Source organism: Balaenoptera borealis (assembly GCF_965194805.1).
Source record: "Balaenoptera borealis genome assembly, chromosome: 2".
Taxonomy (NCBI): Eukaryota; Metazoa; Chordata; class Mammalia; order Artiodactyla; family Balaenopteridae; genus Balaenoptera; species Balaenoptera borealis.
This window is the reverse complement of record NC_138867.1, coordinates 119,627,201-119,647,509: the sequence shown is the minus strand read 5'-3', so window position 1 is coordinate 119,647,509 and position 20,309 is coordinate 119,627,201. Positions and strand designations below refer to the sequence as shown.

At 39.5% G+C, this 20,309-nt stretch overlaps 1 protein-coding gene across 1 annotated transcript; it reads right to left on the bottom strand.

Moving 5' to 3' along the window:
• Positions 1 to 3,003: 3,003 nt before the first annotated feature.
• Positions 3,004 to 20,188, bottom strand: LOC309623490 (uncharacterized protein). Its single transcript, XM_082380439.1, is given in 4 exon segments — positions 3,004 to 4,836; positions 4,838 to 7,405; positions 17,260 to 17,263; positions 17,635 to 20,188. Coding segments are annotated over 4 exon segments (5,127 nt in total). The 5' UTR covers positions 19,986 to 20,188; the 3' UTR covers positions 3,004 to 4,632.
• Between the last annotated feature and the right edge of the window lie 121 nt (positions 20,189 to 20,309).

The following is a 20,309-nucleotide window of genomic DNA, read 5'->3' as shown; positions in this document are numbered from 1 at the left end:
AGAGAGGCTGCGGGGGTGAGAGGCCCGCGCACCGCGATGAAGGGTGGCCCCCGCTTGCCGCAACTGGAGAAGGCCCTCGCACAGAAACGAGGACCCAACACAGCCAAAAATAATATATAAATAAAATTTTTTTTTAAAAAGCTGGTTCTTTGAGAAGATAAACAAAATTTATAAACCATTAGCCAGACTCATCAAGAAAAAAAGGGAGAAGACTCAAATCAACAGAATTAGAAATGAAAAAGGAGAAGTAACAACTGACACTGCAGAAATACAAAGGATCATGAGAGATTACTACAAGCAACTATATGCCAATAAAATGGACAACCTGGAAGAAATGGACAAATTCTTAGAAAAGCACAACCCTCTGAGACTGAACCAGGAAGAAATAGAAAATATAAACAGACTAATCACAAGCACTGAAATTGAGACTGTGATTAAAAATCTTCCAACAAACAAAAGCCCAGGACCAGATGGCTTCACAGGTGAATTCTATCAAACACTTAGAGAAGAGCTAACTCCCATCCTTCTCAAACTCTTCCAAACTATAGCAAAGGGAGGAACACTCCCAAACTCATTCTGTGAGGCTACTATTATCCTGATACCAAAACCAGACAAAGATGTCACAAAAAAAGAAAACTACAGGCCAATATCACTGATGAACATAGATGCAAAAATCCTCAACAAAATACTAGCAAACAGAATCCAACAATACATTAAAAGGATCATACACCATGATCAAGTGGGGTTTATCCCAGGAATGCAAGGATTCTTCAATATATGCAAATCAATCAATGTGATATACCATATTAACAAATTGAAGGATGAAAACCATATGATCATCTCAATAGATGCAGAAAAAGCTTTCAACAAAATTCAACACCCATTTATGATAAAAACTCTCCAGAAAGTAGGCATAGAGGGAACTTACCTCAACATAATAAAGGTCATATATGACAAACCCAGAGCCAACATCGTTCTTAATGATGAAAAACTGAAACCATTTCCTCTAAGATCAGGAACAAGACAAGGTTGCCCACTCTCACCACTATTACTCAACATAGTTTTGGAAGTTTTAGACACAGCAATCAGAGAAGAAAAAGAATAAAAGGAATCCAAATCGGAAAAGAAGTAAAACTGTCACTGTTTGCCGATGACATGAAACTATATGTAGAGAATCCTAAAGATGCTACCAGAAAACTACTAGAGCTAATGAATGAATTTGGTAAAGTAGCAGGATACAAAATGCACAGAAATCTCTTGCATTCCTATATACTAACGATGAAAAATCTGAAAGAGAAATTAAGGAAACACTCCCATTTACCATTGTTTTTTATTCTAATTGGGTTTCACTGAGCATCTTGAGCAGTACATTTTTTTCATCATTTTTGGAAAATTCTTGGTCATTATTTCTTTAAACATTGCTTATTCCCCATTCCTAGTCCTTCTAGGATTACAATCATATGTGTGTTGGAGTTTTTCATTATGTTCCACATGTCACTAAATGTTCTTGTCTGTATTTTTAATTATTTCATTCCTCAGTGCTTCTATTTGGATATTTAATATTGGCCTGTCTTGCATTCACTAATCCTATAATCCTTTACAACTACTATGCCATTACACAATCTAATATTTTAAAATTTCAGTTATTATATTCTTCAGTCCCAAAATTAATTTCCATTTTATTCCATTCTCTAGTGAAATTCTCTTCTACCTATTTTCTGTATTCCTTATTTTAACATATTAGTCATACTTATTTTAACATCACTGTCAGTAAATTCTAGTATGTATTTTATGTGTAGGTCTTCTGTATTGTTTGTTTTTTCCTCTAGGTTTTATTCATGTCAACCAGCCTTTTTGTATGTGTACCTCATAATTTTTTATTGAATGCTGAAGATTAATGTAAAAAGCTATCCAGGATCCAGATGATATTATTTTCTTCCAGAAAGAGTTCACCTTTTCCTCTGTTAGCTTGGTAGAGTCATGTCTAATCAAATTGCCTTAATTCAAACAAGCACTGTGCTTAGTCAAGGTTCTTTGCAGTCCTGAAAAGCACCTGACCCTTCAGAATTTTCAGTTCAGAACTCAGTGTATTCTCCACAGCCTTTCCCATGGCAAGTCACAAACTCTAATTTTCATGCATTTTAAGACTATTAAAACTTCACTCTGCTTTTCAGAAATTTTCCTTTAAGTTTTTAGTCTTCTTCCCTGGAATGTCCCAGAATTTGACAAGCATCATGAGGGGGAAAACTGGCCTTGAGCTTGAATCCTCCAGTTTGCCAAAGGCTGTTGAAGTTACCCCATCCCTGGCAGAAGCCTTTTGTCTGTTCTTTGAGTTTGCAAATTTCCTTAGGGCAAATTGACTGTAGGAGTCAGTTCAGAACTCCAAGGATTTTCCTTTTCAGGAATCTTAGCCCCTTCAGTTCTTTTTATATCATCTGCTGTCTGTTGCTTGAAACTGGTAATTTCTGAATTTAAAACAGGTTTTATTGTTGTTTTCTGCTGTTAGATAATCCATCTAACTGGGAAACAGAATTCCACCAAATATGTGCATAACTTATAATTTGACTATTTAAAATCTATATTTTGTAACTTCTGGTAGTAAGAAATAGGGGGTCTTAAAGTGATGTGGGTTATATTGCCTTCAGTAGAATTTCTGTGCCTAAAACAGCATGTGTTAAACTCACTATATGCTATGCCTAAAAACAACAACAAAGGAATTGTAAAAAATGCACATATAATAGAAGCACTTGAGAAACTATGATTGAAATGGGTATTATTATCCAGATATTTGGCCTCCACTCTCTATTTTTGTTTTGCAAAAGTAGAACTGGCCTATTTTTCTTAAGGTATTCATTTTGTGGAAGTTAGTTGGATTATATTTACTATTATATTATAATCATTGAATTTTAAAATGTTGATCTATTCTACACCAAAGACTGGTGGTGATCCCCAGCTAGTAAGGAATGATCCATACTTTATGAATACACACAGTAACTTATAAAGTAATACACAAAGTAATTCATAAATTTACTCATATAAATTCATAAATGTGGTTCTGAGTGTTTGGCCAGTCTCATTTGGGTGATTATACAAATTGGACTTTCCTGGTATAAACAAAAACATGAACTTAGATTTTCATAATGTTGAAATATATTGCTGAAAACTTCAATCACATTTCTTGTCATTATACATAAAAACTATTCATTTAAATATCTAACAGTAAATGGAGAAGTCGTTAAAGTTGACTACCGTATTTATGTCTTATATATTTCTTTGTGTTTAATTTTGTTTTCATTTTTATCACTTTCTAATTTCAAGCATTAGATTGGATGAAGGCTAAAAGCTATGTTTCAATAATAAACAGTAATTTTCCTTTTTTATTTCATTATATCCTTAGAAAAAATGTAATTCAGAGAAAGATGCAAGTAATTAAATTCCAGTAGGATGATACAAGATCTAAAAATAAATACTTAGGTTATAAAGCAGGCTCTTTAACTACTCACATTGTGCCGAAAGTTCAATAACTGATCTTATAATTACATCCATATAAATTTAGTTGGAAACCACATAATCGTCTTGCTTGCTTAATGAACACAACATGAAACAATTATAATTCAGGTAAGTTTATCTTAATTTCTATTTCTATTCTTGTTGTCTTAAAAGAAAAAACAATGCTTATTTCTTACTACTAAAAGTTAGCATAATTGAAAAAGTAAATTTATGCAAAATACCCAAAAGCTACATTGAAGAACAAAACAAGGTGACTTGGAGATCAAAAATAAATCATCATTTTGTTCATAAAAGTTGCCCATGTTTGCAAAGTAACTTAAAATGAGCAATCAGACTAGAACATAATAACCAAAACTGAGAAGAAATTCTCTTTTGAAACATGCAGAGAAGCTGCAGGAAAACCAAGAAAAACGCATACGTTAAACTACATTTGAACTCCTATTAATAGGGCAAAAGGAAGGACAAGAAAGTATATGCCCTCTACCTCTTGCGTCCTTTTAAAGGATTTAGGGTTTACTTAAGGTTCTAAGATTTTAAGTATTTTACCAAGCAGTGACTTAGTTTTATTTTAGTGAAGTGGTACCAAGTTATATAAGATTTTCTCTTTAATTGTTATTTATAAATGAGAATAATTTTTATTTTAATATCAGTGAGTATTTATGGAGCAATTACAATGTGCTACGTGAGTAGCAAACAAGATAATCTCTAGCATATACGCTGCTCACAATGGGATATGGTCACAACTGTAGTGTATCAATAATAAAGTGCATGTTTAGGTACAATTTGGGAGAAACAAGTATGCTAATTTATATGTTCGTGGCTATTCAGGGGGGCATAGCCTGGTAGAATAGTGAACAAGAAAGGTCTAGGTAGCTACAAAGAATTTCAAACATTCTGGTCTTGCAAATATAAAGCTATGTGGTAAAGACAAGCACCAAAAATATATAGAAATGTAAGATTACACAGAAGCTTTAAAATGTTTCCTTGAAAAGACATTAACCAAGAAGTTCCTTTAAATAAAATTTCTTCTTACACTACTTGAGTAATTTATAATTATGGAAAGATTAATCAAGAGAAGGTCAAATATGGAGAAATACATAATATCAAGTGTAACTAAAAATGCTAAATCCAATGAATATTAATAAAAGTGAGATTTAGCACAGAGACATGCATAAGTTTGCAATAGTGATATACATATTTATACAACAATACAATCTCAAGAGAAAGTATCGCAATGTGAGTCAGGTTTAACAAAATTGAGAGGCTCACTTGACCAAATACGACACTTAACTGAACAAAACTACTCCTGCAGTTGGGGCTTTCTTTTAATTTCTCTCTCTGTGTTCTGATCCAAGAGGTTGGGAAATACTGGCTTCAGGAATTTGAACTCACCAGTTCCATGGTCTCCCGTCAGACACACCTCGTACTGGTAGCTCTGGGACAGGGTCCCCGTGCCGCTGACGTCCACCAGGTGGCCCGGAAAGGGGCCCTCGGGCACCAAGCAGCGACCCACCGAGGCCGCCCCGCCCCGCCTGCACAGCCGCACCGCGACGAACACCAGCACCGAGAAGAGGAAGAGCGACGACACCGACGCCAAGGCGACCACCAGGTAGACGGTGAGCGGGGCGGCCGGCGCCGCGTCCGCCGCTTCCGCTTCCGGGGCCGGCAGGTAGGGCTGCGAGAAGCCGTCCACCAGCAGCACGTGCAGCGTGACGCTGGCCGACAGCGGCGGCTCGCCGTTGTCCTTGACCAGCACCACCAGCCTGTGCTTGGCCGCGTCGCGCTCGCTCAGCAGCCGGGCCGTGCGCACCTCGCCGTTGTGCGCCCACACGCCGAACAGCCCGGGCTCCGTGGCCTTGAGCAGCTGGTACGACAGCCAGGCGTTCTGGCCCGAGTCGCCGTCCACCGCCACCACCTTGGTCACCAGGTAGCCCGCCTCGGCCGCCCTGGGCACCAGCTCGGTGCAGGGCGCCGAGGCGTTCTGCAGCGGGTACAGCACGAAGGGCGCGTTGTCGTTGTCGTCCGCCACGAGCACGCGCACTAGCGCCTGGCTGCTGAGCGCGGGCGAGCCGCGGTCGGCGGCGCCCACGCGGAACTCGAACGCCCGCAGGGCCTCGTAGTCTAGGGACCTCAGGGCGAACAGGTGGCCGTTGTCCGGGTTGATGGACACCAGGGAGGCCAGGGGCACGTGCGGGTCGAGGGGCGGCAGCAGCGAGTAGGTGACCTGGGCGTTGGCGCCCGCGTCTCTGTCTGTGGCTCGGACGGTGCCGATGTGCAGGGCGGGGCTGTTGTTCTCGCGGACGGACAGGGTGTAGGAGGTCTGGGTGAAGGCGGGGGCGTTGTCGTTGACGTCGGACACCAGCACGGTTATGTTGTGCTCGGTTTTCAGCCTGGGGGTTCCCATATCTGTGACGGTGATGGTGATGTTGTACTCGGCTCTGCTCTCTCTGTCCAGCGGGCTCTCTGTTACCAGGGTGTAGAAATTCTTGAAAGTCGGTTTTAGAATGAATGGCAGATTATCTGGAATAGAGCAAACCATCCTTCCATTGTCTCCGGAGTCTCTATCTCGAATTCGGAAGATGGAGACTACAGTCTCAGGAGCATTTTCTGGGATGGAGCAGGTGAGTGAAGGTATGGTAAGTTCAGGGGCGTTGTCATTCACATCTACCACCTCTATGACTACAGTGCCTTTTCCGGAAAGGCCTCCTCCATCTGTAGCCTCAATTTCCACGTGGTAAGATTTAATTTGTTCAAAATCCAATTTCTTTGTCAGTCGGATTTCTCCTGTGACTTCATTTATTGAGAAAGTTTGTTTAATTTCCTCTGATGCTTGGAACAAGCCGTAGGAAACAGTCCCAAAGTTTCCAGCATCTACATCCCTAGCTAAAACAGTAAGTATTGGGGAGTGTAGGGGGCTGTTTTCCAGAACCTGCACCTCATATGGAGTGTGCACAAACTCAGGAGCATTGTCATTGACATCCATGATCAGGATTCGTAACATGCTGGTGCCAGACCTAGGTGGAGACCCACCATCCAGCGCCATGAGGGTTAAGCTGAACTCAGGCTGCTCCTCTCGATCCAGTGCTTTGTCCTGCACCAAATCTGGATATTTCTTGCCCTCACTATGATTTCGAGTGACAACGTGAAAATGAGAATTGGGGCTGATAGTGTATTTTTGAAGAGCATTGCTGCCCACATCCAAATCCTGAGCTAATTTCAACGGAAAAACAGTCCCTGGCTGGCTGTTTTCCGGTATTTTCAGGAGCATTTCCCTATTTGGGAATACTGGGGAGTGGTCATTTATGTCCTGGATTAATAGTTCTCCTTCAAAAAACTGCACCGGAGTTTCCAGGAACACTTGGAAATGCAACACACAGGGTTCAACGGGGCCACATAAATCTTCCCGGTCTAGTTTCTCCCTCAAAAGCAAATCTCCAGTCTGGCGATCTAGCAGCAAGCGCTGCTTGTCATCGTCACACACCACCTGGGCCGACCGGGCGGCCAGCTCCCCAATTCCCAGGCCCAGGTCCTTGGTCAAATGGGCTATAAAGGAGACGCTCTCTGTTTCTTCCAGCACAGAATAACGAATAGGCGCAGGGTGAGCCTGAGACAAGAATACCATCAAAATAAAGGTCATCACTTGCCTGTTCTGTTGAATTCTCTCTAGCGTCTCCATGTTGGAGCCAGAGTGCTTACATCCAATCCCTTCAGCAACCACAAAAAGACCCGAGGTATTAAATTCTGACTTGCTTGGTAGAATCTTCACAAAGTTGCCTTTAATCTTAAAGTCGTTTAGTATATCGCTACCCAAACTCGTTGGTAACCCAGCACTGCTGGCAAAGCTTCTTCTGTGTGGTGTTGATTTCGTCTGGCAACAAAGGGATACGGGAGCTTTTTAGGGCTCTTTATTCACAGTCTTAGCCGGCAGCGCCACCCTGCGTCCTGATTGAGAAGCTAATACTGTAGTCTCAAGTCGGCCTATTTTGAAGGTGTCCAAATGTAAGCCGTTTAAAAAAGTGTATAGAACTTTTACAAGTTTTGTTATTCCATTAAATGGCTTAAGGTATAGGTTATTCCATTACATTGCATGAGCTAGAATAATTGTGAGCACAAAGCAAGGGGATATCTTCCTCTCCCCATACCCTTACAAGTGGAACTTAAAGAACTCCATTTCCCTTTTGTCATAATCTAACCAAGGGAGATAAACTCTTATAAAATTACAATTCATAATAGTTTTATCTGTTTATTTCCAAGTATGTGAGAAATTTATGATGATGCAAAAAGTTTGTGTAAGGTGTTCTGTACCACCTGGTCTTAGGTTCTATTTTTTTACACTGGTGTGCAAATAGTAATACAGTTGAATAAAGAGGCATCTTGCTTTGTTATAAGTCCTTTTACAGTGTGAACCCACATTAAAATATTAAGGAGGTCAAATAGTATTAGAATCAGATTCTTAGATCCAGAGAGGAAATGAAAGGATTTTTACAGATAAAGAAACAGAAGCTCAGTGGGTGATAGGACTTGATTATTCTACTTGACTATTATCAGGATAATATCAAGAGAAAACTGAGTGAAAATCATAGAATTTTATTAAGATAAAGGCTTTAAGTTTAAGCTGATTTAGCTAGATATCTGTATTTAATAATGAGTTTGCTTCTTACCACATTGATCCTTTGTAGCCCAGATATCACATTCCTTGACTAACCAATTTGCGGGAAGACAAGAAGCAGTGATTTAAAACATTTTAATGTGTGAGCAAAGGGTACCTCAAGCTTTGTCTACTTATATATGGTGAAGAGGAGAGACTTGTTTATAAAATGGATTTCAGTGCCATGCAGCTATTGTGATTTCCCTGATACAGTAAGTTAACTGAGACACAGTTAATCAGTTTACTGGTTACAATTAGTATATTGAATGGAGTACCACTTATCTTGGTACATATGGGATTTCTCCTCCTTAAATATCTTGTAATTTAATTACTTAATTAACTTCATAAATTATGATTCACATTTATTGAATTATTTTAAAATCATGTCAGTAATCTTAGATTCTGATAATGATAGAAAGTATTAGGAAAGATTATTATTATTATTTACTTTTTTTTGGCCATGCCGTGCACATGCGGGATCTTAATTCCCCAACCAGAGATCGAACCCGTGTCCCCTGCAGTGGAAGCGTGCAGCCTTAACCGCTGGTCCGCCAGGGAAGTCCCAGGAAAAATTACTTTTGAAAGAAGCCTGTACTATAGTAGTCATTCAGTAAATATCATTTGGATAAATTAATTAACCCACTCTAATGATCATATTTCTACCTATATTAGAAGATTACTGTGAGATCATGCATTCAGCCATGAACATGTCTGACACTGAATAAAGAATTCTGAGAGATGAGAGTATAATACACGCTAAGCACTGTTCAAATAAATTTACTTTTATTCTAGCTCTGTTAATTCCTGTTGTAAGAGATCTAGTAGTAGCAATAATAGTAATATTAATATGCTGTAGAATTTTCTTTCATGTTTAAGGCAAATCGGAGAAATATATATCAACATTAAGTGAAATGAAAAAATAATAATAAACATACTGAAAAGAAAAAAGAAAGAATATTATTTTAGATATAAATGGAAAGCAAATTTCATGAATGAAACAAAAAATTGTTTCATACTATATTAACTGAGCTCTAGTTAGATTCAAGTTAAAGAGTTCAGGACAAAATTCAAACTAGATTTTGTTTACTTATTCCTATATGCTGACATAGAAATAGTGTTGCAGATTAGCTCTTTTCGATCCTTTTGTCAATCCAAAGCAAATGAAGTCTAGGTAATATTAACATATATGTGTCACTATATGCCAGATAGTATTCTAAGCATTTTACATACACTAACTCATTTTATCCCTCAAACAACCCTATGAGGTGGGCACTCTTATTGGGCACATTTTATAGACAAAGACATCGAGGAATAGAAAGTTTAAATAATCTGCCCACAGTCGCGCACCATGTGAAATGGCAAAGGTAGGATTCAAACTGTTACAGAATGGCTCCAGAATCCATTCTTTGATCTAACTAAGTGGAATTAGAGAGGTGAACAACTTTTTAGATAATTTAGATCCAAACTTCAGCCTTGCCTTGGGTACACAGATATCATAGGTGAAATATATTTGTATTCAAATTTTCAATTAATATAAGAATCTTTTAAATAGTTTGTCTCCCTTTAGAGATAGGTACCAGCAAAAAGAGGTGCTTACAAAATTTAGAAATTGAAAGGAAAACTAAGAGTGTTTTGTTGAGATCATTAATTAGGTTTAAAAAAAAGAACTAAGAGTGACATGAATAATGAATTCCCTGTAGCCTTAAATATATATCCATATATAAGTATATACACACACATATATATGTATATATAAATAAATACCTATGTATAGATCTTTTGAACTATTATCAGGGTGTAAAGTTAAAATCAAGAAAGGTGGCCTAAGATGATAGTTTAACATTGGATCATGGATTATTTTGCCAAACTGCCAAACTTATCAGGAAAAAACTATTATATTTGCATGGAAGAGGCATTAATGATAAAGAGAATGACCACCTGCGAAACCATTCCATTCCAGTCAGGAAAACTGCATTATCCATTCTGAAGGATTCATACAACAACTTACACAATTGGTTGCCAGACCTGAAGCACAATATTTAAAACATTTCTTCCATTTTGAATACACAAAGAGAGATAGAATAGTTAGAGGGATACTCTGGTAATTAAATATCAGTTTTAATTCCTCCCTGGTAAAATATAGGCAAGAACTTTAAATATCATTGAGGGAAAGATAAAAATCATTTTAAAGGAATTTGAATACAAGAAGTCCTAAAGTTCAAATGCTAAACACATACTTTGAAGTTTTGAGTAGTCTCACTTGTTTTTAAAAAAAAATGAGAGAATGTTTTTTTAAACTTCATGATGACTTGAGGGCTGTTTTGTTCTTAACTTGGAGGGGGAAAGTACAGAGGGATATTAAGTGATAATTGTTGAAAGGAGAGATAAATTGGTGAAATATGTATTAGATTTTAACTAGTATTTTTAGTTACTGAAATCACACTTCAAATAGTATTATTTCAAAATATTAAGCAGCATTGATAATTGGTAATTATAAATGGTTTGTAGATTTTACTAGGAACTCTTATAAAAGGAATTATCTTTTGGAATTTCCTACTAAATAGATAAATTAGATTCATCAGCTGGCCATTCAAATGAAATAACTGTAAAGCAAACAATACTTGTCACTGGTAAAAGCAAACTAAAATTTAATATCTTTTAAACTTTTAATATCTTATAGCTAAACTGAAGCTATAAGATGTTTTAAAAATCACACTAATTGAAATGCAAATTTAGAAAGGAGATATTTGAATAATTAGAGTGTTTGGCCTTAGAAATTTGTGATGAAATCCAATATAATTTCTAATAATTCCTTGTAGTACATACTAAATTAAAAATAGTATTTGTATGTTTAATGTATCAAAATATTCAAACATTTATTGTTGTTATTTTTCAAGATTGTTTTGGCTATTTGCATTTCCAAGTGAATTTTACCTTCAATTTGCTAATTTCTGCAAAAAAAAAAAAAAGCAAGCCTGCTGGGATTTTGATAGGAATTCAGTTGAATATGTAAACCAACGTTAAATCTTCCAACACATGAACAATTTCCATTTACTTAGGTTTTCTTTCATTTCTTTCACTGATGTTTTATAGTGTTTGGCATACAAGTCTTGCACTTATTAAATTTATTCCTAAGTATTTTATTATTTTTGATGCTATTGTAAATGGAATGTTTTCTTCATTTCATTTTTGCATTGTCCAATGCTAGTGTATAGAAATAGTATTGATTTTTGTATATTGGTCTTGTATCCTTTGCTGAATTCATTTATTAAGTTTAGTAGTTTTTTTGTGGATTCCTTAGGATTTTCTATATGCACAGTCATGTCACCTGCAGAGATAGTTTTACTTCGTTTCCAATCTGAATTATTTTATTTCTTTTCTTGTCTAATTGCTCTGGCTAGAACTTCCAGTACAATGTTAAATAGGAACAGTGAGAGAGAACATCCTTGTTTTGTTTCTGATCTTAGGGAGAAAGCTTTCAGTCTTTCACCATTAAGTGTGAAGTTAGCTGTGGGTTTTTATAGTTGCCATTTATCAAGTTGAGGATATTCCTTATTATTCTTAGTTTCATGAGTGTTTTTATTATGAAAAGGTGTTGTATTTTGTACAATGCTTTTCCTGCATTTATTGAAATGGTTGTATGGTTTTCCTTTTCTGTTAATATGGTATATTGCATTGATTGATTTTCATATGTTAAATCAACCTTGTATTTCTGGGACAAATCCCACTTGGTCATGTTGTATAATCCTTTTCACATGTTGCTGGAGTCAGTTTGCTAGTATTTTGTTGAGGATTTTTTGTACCTATATTCACAAGAGATATTGGTATTTAATTTCCTTTCCTTGTGTTATCTTTGGTTCTGGCAGCAGGGTAATACTGGCCTCATAAAATGAATTGGGAAGTGGTCCCTGCTCCTTTTTTTTTTAAACAAGTTTGTGAAATATTGGTGTTAATTCTTTTTTTAAAAAATATTATTTATTTATTTGGCTGCACCTGGTCTTAGTTGTGGCACTCGGGATCTTCGTTGCCACATGCAGGATCTTCATTGCAGCATGCAGTATCTTTAGTTGCGGCATGCAGGATCTTTAGTTGCGGCACGTGGGATCTTTAGTTGCGGCATGTGGGATCTAGTTCCCTGACCAGGGATCAAACCTGGGCCCCCTGTATTGGGAGCGTGGAGTCTTAGCCACTGGACCACCAAAGAAGTCCCTGGTGTTAATTCTTTAAATGTTCAGTACACTTCCCAGTGAAGCCATCTAGTCCTGGGCTTTTCCTTGCGGAAAGTTTTCTGACTACTGATTAAGTCTTGTTGAATAGGATGAAACATTCAGGATGAAGAAATCCATTTCCCCAGAGATAAATATAAGGGGAAAAAAACCCTCAAAAGACAATATTTAGAGAAGACAATTTTAATTTTTGATAAACTTCTAATTTTTCTAGAAGTTGAGTTTCTCATCAAAGTCTTTCCTCATGGACAGCCCATATTAGTTGGACACTATTGACTTCAAAAATCTGAACCCATTTGTCTCTGATATTCCAGTCAGAAACCTCTCATATTAGTAGTTCTGGAACTAAGTCCCAGTGATGGTCACATCCCCAGAATGCTCAGAAGGTGGCCTTATGAGCAGCAGTCCACTGAAGGCTCCCTGTTCATCCTCCACATTTGAGCATCATTGAATAGGAGCAGAGAGAACTGAAAGAGGAAGATGGCTAAATCAAATTAGTGATCAAGAGGATAGAGCATATGTTGGCTTGAGTAAACTTCTATGGGTGGTTCAAGGAACGGAAGGTAGGGCTGGGATAGGTCCTAGACCAGGTATAGCATGATTATGCCAAATAGAAGGTGGCTTCTAGTTGTCTTTAATAACAGCACAAGCTTGTGCCTGGCTGTGTCTATCTCTTAGGAGCCTAGATATGCTTCAGTGCTCTATACTAACAGGTTGTGGGTCCATGTGCTAAACATTAAGTACTTTGAGGCTCTGAGTCTTTGAAAAAATAGTCATGAGTTCTAGCTCATCACCATCCAGGATACCACCTTGTTCTACCTGGTACCAACTCAGTACACAATATAGGATTGCTTAGCAGTGGGTTTTCTTTGTCATCCAGCAAGTTGGGTGCGTCATCCAGGACCATCATATGCAGCACTGTCATGCATATTAATCAAGACCATGTTTTTTCCCTGTAGGTAATTCTCATGTATCAGTTACTTCAGTTACAACTCACTTTCCTCAAAATCAGCTTTATTCTAAGATTAAATCAGCTTGTTTACTCTAAAGATTGAAAAGTAAATGATGTCTTCATTAGCTCTCATGTCTATAGCCTTATCAGACATCATGACAGCCAAGAAGCAGAGGGTGACAGTCCCTAAGATTTTGCTTCATGGAGAAAATGCAGAGCAGTGCCACCCAAGGGAGACTGGGGCCCAGCTCAAACACATCATTAGGTGTTGGTCCAGAACTTCTACCTGTGTGTGGCAAAGTTGAGCTAAGCTCCTTAATTAAGGCTTGGATTTGTAGAGCCTGAGGCTGTAACTACTTTGAGACTCCTTCCTCCCTTTGCAAGACTACCAAAACCAGTACTGGTATGAGGGAAACCTCCAATAGAACATGAGTTCTCAATAAAATATCACCAACTAACAAGACTAACAGTGTGAAAACAGACTCAACAAATAAAAGATGTATACAGAAGAAACAGAGATTGGAACAATATGGAAAGAACTTAAAGGTAAAAGATATTTAATTTCCTCCAACAAAAAAGAAGGAACTGGCAATTGTTTAAAAAAAAAAAAAAAGAACAAATTGTTGTGAAAACCTGCCAAATGGAAATTTGGGGGAAAAAAAGCCCACAAAAAACTATAGTTAATTTTTAAAAATTCAGTATATTGGGTGAATCTCAGGTTTGCACCTAGCAAATATCAGAACATCAAGAATAAAGAAAAAATCTTAAAGAAGTTTACAGATAAAAGAACGAGAACTAGACTGATATACTTTTCATCAACAGTCTTCAATACCAAAAGAGGGAGAAGGAAAATTAGTTTACATTTTATTTTTTTATATAAATTTATTTATTTATTTTTTGCTGCATTGGGTCTTCGTTGCTGTGCGCGGGCTTTCTCTAGTTGCGGCGAGCGGGGTCTACTCTTCGTTGTGGTGTGCGGGTTTCTCATTGCAGTGGCTTCTCTTGTTGCAGAGCATGGGCTCTAGGCGCGTGGGCTTCAGTAGTTGTGGCTCGTGGGCTCTAGAGCCCAGGCTCAGTAGTTGTGGCTCATGAGCTTAGCTGCTCCGCGGCACGTGGGATCTTCTCAGACCAGGGCTCGAACCCGTGTCCCCTGCATTGGCAGGCAGATTCTTAACCGCTGCACTACCAGGGAAGTCCCTAGTTTACATTTTAAAATCTATGATCAACCAAGCTATTGGCTAAGAACATGAGGATTAGACATAGAAATAACTGAATTATGCCTAATAGGTTGCCAGCTTTAAAACATATAACAGTCTACTCTAAGAAGCAAAATAGAGTAGTGGGATATATTTTTAAAAACTGTCATTTTTTAAAGTCCCCATTTGCAAGGAAGCCATATTTAAGGATTAAGGAAGATTTATTAAAACTGTGGTAAGTTAGTTCACTAGTTTTTTTTTTTTTTTTGAAATTCACTTTCTTTTATTTATTTATTTATTTATTTATTCATTCATTCATTCATTTATTTATGACTGTGTTGAGTCCTCGTCTCTGTGCGAGGGCTTTCTCTAGCTGCGGCAAGCGGGGACCACTCCTCATCGCGGTGCGCGGGCCTCTCACCATCGCGGCCCCTCCTGCTGCGGAGCACAGGCTCCAGACGCGCAGGCTCAGCAATTGTGGCTCACGGGCCCAGTTGCTCCGCGGCACGTGGGATCTTCCCAGACCAGGGCTCGAACCCGTGTCCCCTGCATTGGCAGGCAGATTCTCAACCACTGCGCCACCAGGGAAGTCCCTAGTTCACTAGTTTTAATGAGTGATATTTGAATATAGTTTAGTCTTTTAACAACTCTACATAAAAGTTTAAAGTTCATTTTCATCTCTTTGCCTTTCAGTGTTAAAAACTAGATTAGAATATTAGTAAGAGATCAATCTGGAAATAATTCACAGTAATGAGTTTGTCCATCCTTTAAAAGAAAAACTACTGGGAAATTATTATGAATGTAGAAACTCATCACTTTTACCTAGTGCTAGACTTTCAGTTGGGGGAATTCCAAAAAGTGGCAAAGATAGTTAGTACTATACATATAGTGCCCTGTCATGTACTTAATAAAATATCCAGATAAAGAAGTTTCTGAAAGTTGTCTTCAAATAAAAGGGTAAAAGGTTTCCAATAGCCAAGAAATAAAAGCAACTTTGAACCAAGAGTAAGGTATAATTTTTTCCTATCTTCAAATTTAGTCCATATGATCTTTTCTGGCTTTACTAAACTCTGATCACTTCTCAACAATATGTGAATTCAGTGCATCTATCAACTAAGATATTATTAAGTATCTGTTCTTCTTGTGTCTGGGTCTAAATAACTCCCCGGTTATATAGTGCCTCCAATTTGAGTCCAAAATCATATACCATATTGGCCAAAAAAGAACTGGCCTCCATATTTTCTGTAGTTGAAAACTTCCCTGGTTCTGATACGACCTGGAACTAAGCCAGCCAAATACAGAGAAGTCTTGATCAGAATTCTTTGCCTTTTCTCTGATCTTCATGAAAATTCAGCTAAGTATGAAAAGAAGAAAAAAAAATCTGACCAAAGAGCCAGATTCAGTATCTCTATAAAGTACTTAATGAGTGAAAGGAAATACTGTCTTTCCCCTGATTAATAAGGATTCATGTATTTGACTCTCATACATAAAATAACACCATTTTAATATGATTATAACTTTATGTGTGATTGAAGACATGTCAGTATTAAATTTTTTTGTTTTTTGGTTTTTTTTACAGTCAGTCATTAGGGGTTTTAAATTTTTGAGCTGTAACTGACATGTAACACTATATTAGTTTCAGGTGTGACACAATGATTTGATACTTGTGCATATTGCAAATGATGACATAAGTCTAGTTAACATCTAGTTAACAACATTCTTTTTCTCTTTTGAGAATTTTCAAAATCTTTGAGAAACTTCAGTTCTCTTTCTTCTAGTCATGAGTATTCAATTCCTGGAAAGTTCTATGCCTCTGGATGAGAAAATACCTATGAGGAGAAATTTTATTTTTCCCTAATCAGATTCTTTAATTGGGGACTAAATGTTTTGTACTTTAAAATAAGGTTTTTTTCTATTTCATTCAAAATAGACATAAAAATTGATGTTTGGTTGCTTCAAGAGTTTATTCTTAGCTGTAGTTAATTTAGACTTTCACAGTGATACTGCTCTCTCCCCTTTAGAACTTCCCATTCTTCTAATCTTCTTTTAATTACTCTATAGGAGGTAGAATGCTGATGTGGTTGGGCAGTGTTTATCCCAGAAGGACCATACATAATCCTAAATCATGTCAGGTTGAAATCTGAAGGAGGGAACTAAGAGAGGAAACAAAGAAAATATTTCCTTCATATATCACCATATAAATGCCAAGTAGGTATTAATTTTTTAAAAGTAGGATCGGATGGGACACCACTTTTGCTATAAAGCATTTAGAGAACATATATACATGTACTTTCTTGAAATTTTTTAAAAATGGCCCTCAGGTTGATAATACATCTCAGAAGTTAAAAAACAAATTGTCATTCTACCAGATGCTTATTAAATAATCTTTTCATGCCAAATGGAAAAGCACGATCAGTTGTTCAAAATGCCTATGTTTTATTTTTTTTTCTCAGTCATCCATCATAATTACACTTTAGGCAAATCTAAGAGTAATCTGACCTATTAATCTACATTTTTGTCCATTTTTAGCCAATATAAGCATATACAATGTTGAAATATTAATTACAAATGTCAAAACAGAAAATGAATTATATGTGTAAGTTTTATTTGAGTACTAAGCCTCTAAAGGATGATACACCTTAAAATGGTACATATTAAAACATTTTTATTTATCCACTTCATTAACCACAGACAAAGCTGCTTTAGGAGTATTATAAAGAATATTACCTGACTATATTCAATAGGGTAAATTATAATATTGGTGGTTCAGAACTCTCTCTACATTGCTTTGGATATAGAATTTGAAATGACTACCTTAAATAAACCTATTTGAAATCATCATTAAAAGATAATGCGTTTATTTTTACTCACCTATTAGAAAAAGAAAGAGGCATTAATACTGGATTGAAAAGGTAGGAAGCGGATGAAGAAAGAACATGCAGGGTTAACTAGATAGAAAGTAAAATCAATATATAAACAAAATACTATATCAACTCAAGAGCCTTGACTTAAAATAACTTAAAGAAAGCATTCGTAGCCAGACAACTTTTTGATTCTTCTGTTAATGAAACCTACGCTATCCTTGCAACTGCCTTTTTGCGCTAGTCCTGCCCAGTGTCTTGAATCAGACCACTAGGGAGAATCGGCTTCAGGAATTTAAACTCATTTAACCCGGAGCCTCCCGTCAGACACACCTCGTACTGGTAGCTCTGGGACAGGGTCCCCGTGCCGCTGACGTCCACCAGGTGGCCCGGAAAGGGGCCCTCGGGCACCGAGCAGCGACCCACCGAGGCCGCCCCGCCCCGCCTGCACAGCCGCACCGCGACGAACACCAGCACCGAGAAGAGGAAGAGCGACGACACCGACGCCAAGGCGACCACCAGGTAGACGGTGAGCGGGGCGGCCGGCGCCGCGTCCGCCGCTTCCGCTTCCGGGGCCGGCAGGTAGGGCTGCGAGAAGCCGTCCACCAGCAGCACGTGCAGCGTGACGCTGGCCGACAGCGGCGGCTCGCCGTTGTCCTTGACCAGCACCACCAGCCTGTGCTTGGCCGCGTCGCGCTCGCTCAGCAGCCGGGCCGTGCGCACCTCGCCGTTGTGCGCCCACACGCCGAACAGCCCGGGCTCCGTGGCCTTGAGCAGCTGGTACGACAGCCAGGCGTTCTGGCCCGAGTCGCCGTCCACCGCCACCACCTTGGTCACCAGGTAGCCCGCCTCGGCCGCCCTGGGCACCAGCTCGGTGCAGGGCGCCGAGGCGTTCTGCAGCGGGTACAGCACGAAGGGCGCGTTGTCGTTGTCGTCCGCCACGAGCACGCGCACCAGCGCCTGGCTGCTGAGCGCGGGCGAGCCGCGGTCGGCGGCGCCCACGCGGAACTCGAACGCCCGCAGGGCCTCGTAGTCCAGGGACCTCAGGGCGAAGAGGTGGCCGTTGTCCGGGTTGATGGACACCAGGGAGGCCAGGGGCACGTGCGGGTCGAGGGGCGGCAGCAGCGAGTAGGTGACCTGGGCGTTGGCGCCCGCGTCTCTGTCTGTGGCGCGGACGGTGCCGATGTGCAGGGCGGGGCTGTTGTTCTCGCGGACGGACAGGGTGTAGGAGGTCTGGGTGAAGGCGGGGGCGTTGTCGTTGACGTCGGACACCAGCACGGTTATGTTGTGCTGGGTTTTCAGTCTCGGTGTCCCCATATCTGTGACGGTGATGCTGATGTTGTACTCGGCTCTGATCTCTCTGTCCAGCTCTCCTTCCGACACTAGGGTATAAAAATTCTCTACAGATGGTTTCAGGATGAAGGGGAGATCGTTCTCGATGGAACACACCATTTTCCCATTGTCTCCAGAGTCTAGGTCGGAAACACTGAAAACAGCCACCACAGTCTCTGGCGAGTTCTCTGGGATAGGGCTGGTAATTGAGGACAAGGTCAGTTCTGGTGGGTTGTCGTTCACATCAACCACCTGAACTATCACTGTTGATTTTCCTGAAAGGCCTCCACCATCCTTGGCTTCTATGTCCACCTCGTAAGTTTGGATCGCCTCAAAATTCAAATATTTGATTAGTCGGATATCACCAGTAACTGGATTTAGTTGAAAAGTTTTTCTAATTTCTTCAGAAACATGAAAAAATGCATATGATATTGTCCCCAAATTTCCTGTATCTAAGTCAGAAGCTGAAACAGTGACAATAAGAGAGTTAACGGGGCTGTTCTCTAGAACTTGAACCTCATAGAGGGACTGTGTAAATTCTGGGGTGTTGTCGTTTATGTCTAAGACCAGGATGTGAACCTGGACGGTCCCAGACCTCCGTGGAGTCCCGCCATCCAGCGCAGTGAGCATTAACCTAAGCTCTGGCTGCTCCTCACGATCCAGCGCTTTGTCTAGTACTAGTTCTGGGTACTTCCTTCCATCCCTACGACTGCGTGTGAGAACGTGGAAATGGGAATTAGGAGTGATCGTGTAGTTTTGGAGACTGTTTCTTCCCACATCCAAGTCTTCAGCATTTCCCAAAGGAATTATTGTTCCTGGTGGAGTGTTTTCTAGGATTTTCAGCTGCATTTCATTTTCAGAGAATGCCGGAGAATGGTCATTTATGTCTATGACCTGGAGCTCATTTGTAATAAACTGCAAGGGGTTTTGCAGTAATATCTGAAAATGCAGTATGCATGGCTCTGCGGAGCCGCATAGCTCCTCCCGGTCCAATTTCTCATGCAGGAGCAAATCACCGGTCTGATGGTTGAGCTGAAAATGCTGTCTGTTCCCTTTAGACACAACTTGGGCCCCCCTCGCGGCCAGTTTCCGTACACTCAGCCCCAGATCCTTTGCTAGATTGGAGATTAAAAACCCCCTCTCTTTTTCCTCAGCCACAGAGTAGCGTCTCGACTGGGACCCAGCCAGAGACCCACCCAGAAAAACAAAGAGAAACAGGACTTGCCTTTGTCTAAGAAAGCGCTCTCCTCCGGCCTCCATTGCATTTTCTGCCGTGTTCTTCCGAGAAATATTGTCAAGCTAGCCTCCAACAGCACTGGGAAACGCAGTCTTTTGCCTCCTAACCTTTGAAGAAAACCTAGCGAATAATCCTTACCAGAGTCTCAGATTTGCTAGCTTAAAAATCTGCCCCGGCTCACAACCCCTAGTTTACTGCACTGAATCGGTGTGTTACAGAGTATACACAGTGCCTGCGGTTTAATCCTCCTTCTTAGTCAACAGCGCCACCGTGCGTTCGCTCACAGTTTCAAAATCTTGGAGAAGGTGATGTTTGCTGGGCTTTTTGTTTTTTTTTAATCGCTTATT